General features: G+C 55.0%; 1 protein-coding gene across 1 annotated transcript; it reads right to left on the bottom strand.

The window, feature by feature from the left end:
* Window positions 1-863: 863 nt before the first annotated feature.
* LMH87_011524 (uncharacterized protein) lies at window positions 864-3332 on the bottom strand (the record flags this gene model as incomplete). The annotated part of the gene is made up of 5 exons (XM_056200679.1): window positions 864-1267; window positions 1318-1734; window positions 1792-2631; window positions 2928-3011; window positions 3263-3332. The coding sequence occupies 5 exons, from the start codon at window positions 3330-3332 to the stop codon at window positions 864-866; spliced, it is 1815 nt and encodes a 604-aa protein (XP_056052504.1).
* Window positions 3333-8712: the final 5380 nt, after the last annotated feature.

Here is an 8712-nt window from a genome sequence, read left to right as displayed (position 1 = left end):
AAAGATGAAATCCATCAGGAATCGGTGCAACAAGCAGTTTCCGTGTAACCCAAGCAAGTTCAGCATCCCGTTCCCATTCCTTTGACAAGATAACAACAAAAGAAACAACAGACAACAAAAAGGGAAAAGACAAAACATCCATCAAACGAAATTGTACAACAATTTTAATCAGTCCAAGTCGATTCCGGATAAAGAAGCAACCCATTGTATCGGTAAATATCCAATCCCCGTCCGTGTCCCAAAGCCCAACAGAGCAGAAAAGCAGGACAAGAGCCCAGCTGGTAGCAACCAAAGATAACAAATGCTGACGTATACCTCTTGAGCATTGGAAAAGGACTACCCCATCATCCTGAGGTATACAATCATCCTCAAGTATAGGATCGTCGTCCCAAAAGATGCAGATAATAAAGTTTGCACATGAGCATCCTTCTCGTTTCAAAGGCGCGCCCGTGTCTGGCAGTTTCTGCCTATTCCGTCATTTCCCCCTCTTTCTCCTTTTTTTGCCCCAGACGCCTCTAATCCATCCAGTTTTGGGAGCACAGCATCGGAATAACAAAAAAGGGCATTGAATGCATTTCGGTACGGTGCAGAAAGACAACAAAGCGTAAGGAAGAACAGCCATGGTCGCATAAAATGGCAAACGTGCGGGTATCCAAGAACAGCAACTCCAGAAAAACAACACAATAGACAGCGCTCTCGCTCCTGCTAGTACCAAGCCAAACAGTGGCACCAAGAATATTAAAAAGTCATGGTGGGCTGTGAATGTAGGAGAGAAGAGCGAGAGAGAACATTGAAGGCGCCATGCGTCCCGGCCGCATTGACTAGTTGTTTTTGCAAATGAAACAAATCCGTCGCAATTGCGATTATTGTGGCTGCTGCGAGGGGTTCCACCACTGCTGTTGCTGCTGCTGCTGCTGAGGAGGAGGAGGCTGGGTTGGCGAGTGCTGGCCCTGCCACGCCTGGCCAACGCCCGGTTGGCCGGCAGCTGGCTGCTGCATGTATTGTCTCGGCGTCTGGTCCGCCGCGTACATGCTCTGTTGGCCACCGTATTGCGGCATGGCCCCCATGGGTGGGAACTGCATGTTCTGCATCTGGCCGCTTCCAGGCTGACGCATGGAAGCGGGTGACTGTGAGGGATGTGGCTGTTGACCCTGGGTCGTGTAGCTTCCGTAGGCGCCTTGGGCAGCTTGGGGGTTTTGCGGCCACATTTGCTGTCCAGACTGGTAGTTGTAGCCAGGCTGTCCGGCGTTGATGCTGCCGGTGGACCCTAGAGCTGTTAGCAATGTGAGTCATTAAGGAGGTGCGCCGAGTACATACCTTGTCTCATGCCTTGTCCCATCTGGGCACCAATGCCCTGCGAGTAAGGGGCGTTGGTCATCATCATCTGAGGCGATCGGGAAGCTACTCCGCCAGGCTGGGGTAAACCTGCAGCAGCAGCGTGGGGAGACGCAGTGGCACGGGACGTGGGAGCGGCATCAGAAGTACCAACGGGTTGTGTCAGGCTGGACGGAGGCTGCTCGTGGGGACGGTGCCAGATGCCCTGGAGATAGTCGCCGCGCATGTCACGCTGCTGGTTCACGGACCTGTTGAACTCGGCAGCGTGGTGAGTCTGGGAATGCAGTTCCATAGCAGGGGAGGGCCGGGTCTGATCCTGGTAGGCCGGTCCGGTGATTTCCTGGCGCGGGCCGCGTCTAACGATCCCTGAATAGTCCCTGGGGCGGTTATCATTTAGGTCTGGAGCGATTGTTAACGCGGGCATCCTAGTGGTAGATCCGGGGCCTCCCATCATACCTGGTTGGACGATGTGAGGTTGTGGCGCGCCGGGATATGGCCCTGGGGCATTGTTATAGACAATCTCGGTGTGAGGTCCGGTAAGCATGACATTGTTCTGGGCTTCGGCGGCCTCGCGAGCCTTGGCGGCTCCGGGGCGCTTCTCGCCGGCAAGGTCATTTTCGGTGAAGCCTTGTTTACGAGCCTTGGTCTCCCAGTAGTCGTCACGCACACGACGGCCGTTGTCAATGACGCGACTTCCAAACTGACGGAACATGGAGCGGGCTGTGACAATAGCAATCTGCCGGGAACGGTATGAGAAGGGAAGAATCTCCTGCTGGACAAGGTCATCCTTTTCGGCCTGGCTGGCAATGATCTTGAACAGGGATCTGTTCTTGTTGAAGAGTAAATACGAGTCCCTGTAGCCGAGAACCCTGGCGCACTCAGTAGCCAGCATGAAGAGTTTGTCGCCACGGTTTGGCACAAGGAAAGTCCTGCACCGATAGGTTCGGCCGCCTAGCAGCTGGCCATTAGCCATGACCTTTTTCTCACCGAACTCGTCGGTTTCTCTGGGAATGTATTCATCGCCCGCCGGGTTGAGCTGGTCAGTCGTGTGATCGCGAACGGTCGGCAGGGCCTTGAGGGTGGATTTGGTGGGAGTCGTCTTGGGAGGCGCAGCGCCTCCGGAGTACGCGGGCGTGGGTTGGCTGGGAAGGGGAGTTGCCTGGGACTGTGGCGTCTGAGGAGGAGGAAGTGTAGGCGCGGCAGTGGCAGCAACAGGCGGCTGGGCCCCCGCCTCAGAAGCATCTCCCGAGTGAGGCTTCATGAGTCTGGTTCGCTTGGACAGGGCTGGAGAGGCTCCTACTTTGTAGAAAAACACATTAGCAAATGGACAAGATCTAGCCGCTTTCTGAAGTGAAATGTGACGAGCGAGAGTGGTCAGTGAGAGCGCCGTGCTCGCCGAGCTTGCACCCGTGACAGTGCCACGCAACAGGCCGAACCCAAGGCAATGCGCGCGCATGCGCAGACGCCAGGATTACTGCTGTGTCAGCAAAATCCGTGCGGCAAAGGCAGAGAGGCTAAGTACGCGACACGGGCGCATGGAGCAAGACGCAGCGGTTGCAAGACGTTGCCACAGAGAATCTGTAACGACATACCAGCACCGACGGGTTGCGTGACGTTAAGAGTGTCGGGAGATCGGGTTCGTTTCGCGCGATTCGTAGAGTGAGGTGGAAGGAGGACTGAAAGGTAGAAGAAGGATTAGCAGAGTGAAGAGAAAAAAAGAGCAAGCACCGATGGAGCTCTGCTGGGAGCCGCAGGGGTGACGCGCGATAAGATGACATGGGAACTGGTGCAAACCAGGCCACGGCGGGGTTTATCGCAACGGCGCAAAGCAAGCAGACATGGCGCGCACGGTCGCAAAAGGTGTGCGACAAGCGATGCGATCCCAGAAAGGCATAAATGAAGCAAGAACGGGAGCGGGAGCGCTTACCGGGAAAGTTGAGGGCCGCAGGATTGATTGTGGCACCCTCGGCGCTGCCACCGGGTTGGCGGGCGTACATGGCAACGGCGGCCGAACCCGAGGCGAGTGGTGGCAGGGAAGAGAAGGATGGACTCGACGAGTGAAGTTCGAAAGAAGCAAGTCAAGACGCAGTTAAAGCGAAAAGGTGATTTGGGCATGCATGTATGCGGTGTGGCAGCGGGAACAAGATGGTGTCGAGCTGGGCACATGGATACGGAGCTTCTTGAGTGGTGCGGCGGCAACGGCCGTGGTGGTTGCGGCGGGTGTGAGCTAGCAGGCTTGGAGGCTAACACAGGCGGGCGATGCGCGGCTTGGGAGCATGCGACAGGCCGCGAGGGCCATAAATAGCTTAGGATAGGGCGAACAAAGTGCAAGGGCAGGGAGAAGAAGGGAAGAAAAAATAGACACGAGTCGGAGCAGAGCAAGCGGCGCGGGGATGATACGAAGCTGTGTATAGTTACCTGGGAGGAAAATGCGAGCGCTGCGACAGACGGCGCAAACTGCTTAGTACAAGCTTGTTGGTGGCAACGCGTGGCGGCGCGAGTAAAGCGATGACACGAGTGAGGAGAGACACAAGCCAGAAATCAGCCGGGAGGCCCGGATGCGTGCGCAGCAGAACGAAGCGAAGCTGGCGGTTTGTCGACGGGCAGTTCAGGATGATTTGGAAAAAGCCAAGTGCTGCGCAGGTGGCGATGGCGCAAACGGAGAAGGAGCGCGAGTTGCGAAGGCGCAGCGGGGATCAGTCGAGAAACAGAGTGCGCAAGACCGAGGACGGGGACGAAACAGGCGAAAAGAAAGAAGGCAGGGTAGAGTCGCGGCTAAAGTCGCGAGACGGTGCGAGAGTCGTCGATGGTGGCTGTAGCTGGTGTTTGAGGAGAGCAGCTATGTTGAAGCTTGGCTTGTAGTGTGGTGATGCAAAGCGTGCAGTGACGCGCGTGCGAGATGCTTCACGGTTGGCCGTGTGGGAGAACCTAGTATAGCGCCGGTTGAAGGGCGGCGGGCGTTGGCTGGCCTTGTTCTTGGGGTGGGCGTGGGCGTGGGCGGCGTACGGTGGGCTGGAGTGGTGGATGATGAAGGGAGGGAGGGTGGCCTGGAGGAGGAGGTGGTTGACGAGATGGTGGTGGTGGTGGTGGTGGTGGAGAGGATGGGAGGAGGAGAAGGAGGGGAACGAGGTTGTGCATGTACCTGCAAGGACGGAAATATAAATGCAAAAGGCATGCAAAGGCCCGTAGCGAGCGGGTGGGAGTTGACCAGGTTGCCCGTTGCTGGTATTTGTTGGGTGTTGGTAGGTAGCTAATCCCTCGCTGTAGGTACCTGCTGGGCCGACGAGTAACAGTGGCTCTTGGGCCTGTTTGTGCCTGCTACTCAGTAATGTAATGGAGGGGAGTTGGGGTGTCGCTGTATCATGTGCCTGCTAGCGGGCTAGCACCTTTAGGTACTGGCAGGCATGGAACATGACTCTCCTCTGTTCCGCCTCTCTGATTTCTTATTTTATTTTATTTCCATTTTTTTCTTCCATTTTTTTTTTTACCGTTTTAGTGCTCCGAGTGCCTGTAGCCGTGGAGTTACAGTGGCGACGGCTCGGCACTACCTTTCCTACCTGGGCAGACCACGGCAGGCGGTTTACCAGCTGCAAGCCGGCGCTGGCCGAATCATTAATATGCTGTACGAGGTATTTCAGGGATGCGTACGGATACCTACAGCTAGATGGACTGGCTTTTCTGCAGCACTCAGCTACACCAATATGCATCTCATCATTATCAAAATCACCAAGCAACCATTACAAATACCGCAAGGGTCACCTCAGCCATGCTCCTCCTGTCAGATCGCTGCCCATGCCCTCTGATGAGCCTTCCACCTTCCAACTGCTAAAAAAAGCCCACCTCCCGTTACCTTAGCAGGCCCCTCTCAAATGATAGCGCTGCCCACAGTAGCGTCGACTGCAAGCAATGGGGAATCCGTCCGGTGCTAGGCTCCTTCAGGCTAGAAACCGGCGCAGATGACTTGATTACCAGAAAGCCTGATTACGCCTGCTTCTCACCTGTAATTGCATCGCCTCGCAACAATCAGTCCATGTATGCAAGAGTCGCACAATGCGGTGTTACAGAGTGGTTAAGCCCGAAATGGTGACAGGCAGAGCTGGGCTGGGGCTGAGGAAAAAGTGACGGCACCATGCAGGCCCAACCGCTACCGCAGTAAGCCACAGAGAGGTAATCTGTCCAGTTGCAACTGTCGTCTTTTACACTTTACCATTGCCTAGGGACCTTACTGCCCTACTTGCCTACCCCGCCCGCGATGCTGGCTCGTAACTCCATCCGCGCCCATCCTAGGCGGCGAATCGCATTCCCAGAACACACACCACCACTGTCGAGGGGATCCAAAAAGTCGATGTGAAGAGGGAGCGCCTTGGCCTACAACTGGCTAGACGAGGGCCGCCGACCTTGTAGGGAGCACAAAGCTGGGGTAATAGGGTACGAAGTAGGTAGGTAAACTGGTGGGAGGGGGCGTGTGTGGCTAATAAGAGTGGCGTGAGGTGTCGCTGCAAGTCCTTTGCTACAGGCACCTGGAGCGACTGCAAGCCGCTCCTAGAGGGCTGCTAGCGTGCGCTGCCTGAGAAATTGCCCGCTAAAATAAAGTGCGCTAAAAACAGCAGCAGCTCCCCCCGCTAGCAAGTCTCCTGGCCTGTTGCCTGGCTGCACGCTGCGAAGCTCCCAGTTGCCCCCTCGCCCCCAAGCATCCCGGCCTGGCATCACCAGCTTGCCAGCCTGGTTTGCCTGGCAACTGGCCGCCACAATAAGATGCATCAAGGTCGAATCCACTCTCCTGTACGACTACCCCTGGCCCTTTCTCTTTCAAAGCCAGGCTGTCTTTCCTCTGATGTCGTTGTTGGCGTCATCCAGCGACATCTCGAGGAGCTAACCAGTACATATGCTGGTCATACATGACAGTCTGGAGCGCTCGCCGGGCTGCCCACTATCCGATGGCAGTTCTCTAGCCTCGTCTGCTAGTCAAGCCCACTGGCTGATCGCTGGAGTATTGTTCTCCATTGTCCCACCACTCGCGATCGAGCGCTGCGTCGAGCAAGCGGATAAACTACGAGATATGATGTCGTTCTATAGGAGGCCGGATACAGGAACCTGCCAAGGCTTGCAACGATACGGTTACGGAGAGTATGACGAAGACACACGCTGCCAGAAAGTCAATTCCTCGAGATACCACCGTACACTTTCGGAACCACGGGGCGACTGCAACCTGCTCACGCATTCTGCGAGCCTCAGTATAAGGTACCCAATCACTGTGTCAGAAGCACGCCAATCTAGGTATATACCCAATGGCTTCGTGGGTTGTACCCATCACCAGATCTGTTCGCCTTGACAAGAACAAGTATCAAACATAAGCAACTCGGGCAATAGTGAGCGTTTTCCGAGACTAAGAACCTTTTACTCAGTAACACACCATCTTTCAAATTGTAACAAGTTATAATAAATGAAAACACTCGAGGGAACCAAAACGCTAACCTATCCCATCTGCCGACGGGGTTTTGATTCTCCCAAGTCGCTGACCCAGGCCCCCAAAGACGACCCGGTAAGAAATCAAATGGTGCTAGTGCCAATTGCATCGCCCTCGTTGCCTGACTTGAAGGCCCATGAACGTTCCATGCAGGACCCGTCTGGCCAACTATCTGTGGCAACAGAGTTTACGCTTGGGAAAGGGCGGAAGGACGGAGCCCCGAAGTATGCTGATGGGTGGAGGGGAGGGGTGTGTATGTGAAGGAGAAAGCGGTTCCGAGCTTGTTTCTTCTAGGAACTGCCTGGCCAAGTTCGATGACATTTCCTCTCTAGAGCTCAAGAGTATTGGCTTTCTAATAATAAGTACCATGAAGTTCATGTGCAACGTCGAAACGGGGTCCAATCTCGACTACTGGACTACCCATGCAACTGCAGCAAGCTTCAGCGCCCGATGGAGCTTGGATCAAATGCAGAATTTCAGTTATATTGGCTGCTTTCATAGTTGGCTGGCATATTGCGAGAGGGAAAACAAAGAGGCCCGACCAGCGGCTCAAGAGCAGCGTGTCTTGCAAGGTCATTGATGCGACTCGTTTCCTTCATTTAAACCGTTTCCCGGACTTGTCAGAGCTAGAGTGAAAGATGGCCTCTGCGCCTTTGGGTCTGAGCTTGGCCCGGCCTGCATCGTCACACGCTAGCGCTGCTGGGCTACTGCTAATTTTACCACGCGCTATTCCCAGCGATGGCCGTGAGGTCTGGTTCCTCACACACACAGTAGCCAGTACTGGGGGGTTCTGTTCTGTTTCCTTGATAGAGAACAAATGCGGAAGTCGACCCCGGAAAATACATGACTAGAATACCAGTACAATAAGAGGAGCCAGAAAAGTTTTCTTGCTTTTTCCCCATCTCCCATATGTCCTGTCGTGTCTGTTTTCGGCTTCGGCAATGTTACCGTACCATGTTCGTCTTGTCGGGGCCGACATCCACATCCGGCGGCCCTGGTTCGCACACGCCCCGGAGAGAAACGACTCATCAGAATCAGTTTTCACGTCATTTTTGTCTTCAGCTCGGCGTAAAAAAAATCTAAAAGAGACGGGGTGAAGGAATCGGCTTTCGCCTCGCTTCTTGTGCATTGACCATTTATTTCGGGGCCATTGGTCTGCAGATCCAGGCGGTCCACCCTTCCAAAGCCTAGCTACTGGGTACGTACTGGCCTCTAAGCCTACAGGCCTCGCGTCGTATGTAGCATTGGTTGGATACGTACGGATACCTCTGAGCATATTTATATCTGTTCTTCCAAATGACAAGTTAGCCCTGCGCCAGTTTTCTGCATGTTTTCTGACTTCAGGCGGTACCTGTAACCTTGGCCAATGATGTAGGCTGCTTGGTGCATTTTCCGATCATGCTGCATCTTGCCCACCACTACCTTGCCCCACTGCACCTTGACGCTACTCAGCTACGGCTGGTCCTGATGTTGGCCGTTTGCCCCCTCCCCCTCTTCAGGTACCTTGCCGTTGGCCGTTGCAGAGCAAACGCGGGTATCTCGAAGATGGTGTGGCAGCTGGCGCAACCACTTGCCACTTGCGACTACCAGCTGCCAACTCTGTCTGCAAGGCCGGCGCGGCGAGGACCCGTTTACCGAACCCCCAGATCTCTCTCAGATTCTTTGCATCACGACTTGTTTGCTGATTTTCACACCCACAACCTCCTCGTGCTCTCTGCCCGTTCTGCCCGCAATGTCTCTGTCAGCATACCAGCTGCATCTAAACTTAGCCACGCAGGTTCCAGTACGCCTCCCTGCGCCAAGTCCGCGCCATTGATGGCTTCCCTTGACTTGCCAAGCCTGCTTTCGCACACCCATCCACGACTGCGCCTGCTGCCGACGACTCTAGACACGCAAGTAGAACTACTACC

This window comes from Akanthomyces muscarius, chromosome 4, assembly GCF_028009165.1.
Source record: "Akanthomyces muscarius strain Ve6 chromosome 4, whole genome shotgun sequence".
Lineage (NCBI taxonomy): Eukaryota > Fungi > Ascomycota > Sordariomycetes > Hypocreales > Cordycipitaceae > Akanthomyces > Akanthomyces muscarius.
This window is presented reverse-complemented; position numbering and strand designations above follow the sequence as displayed.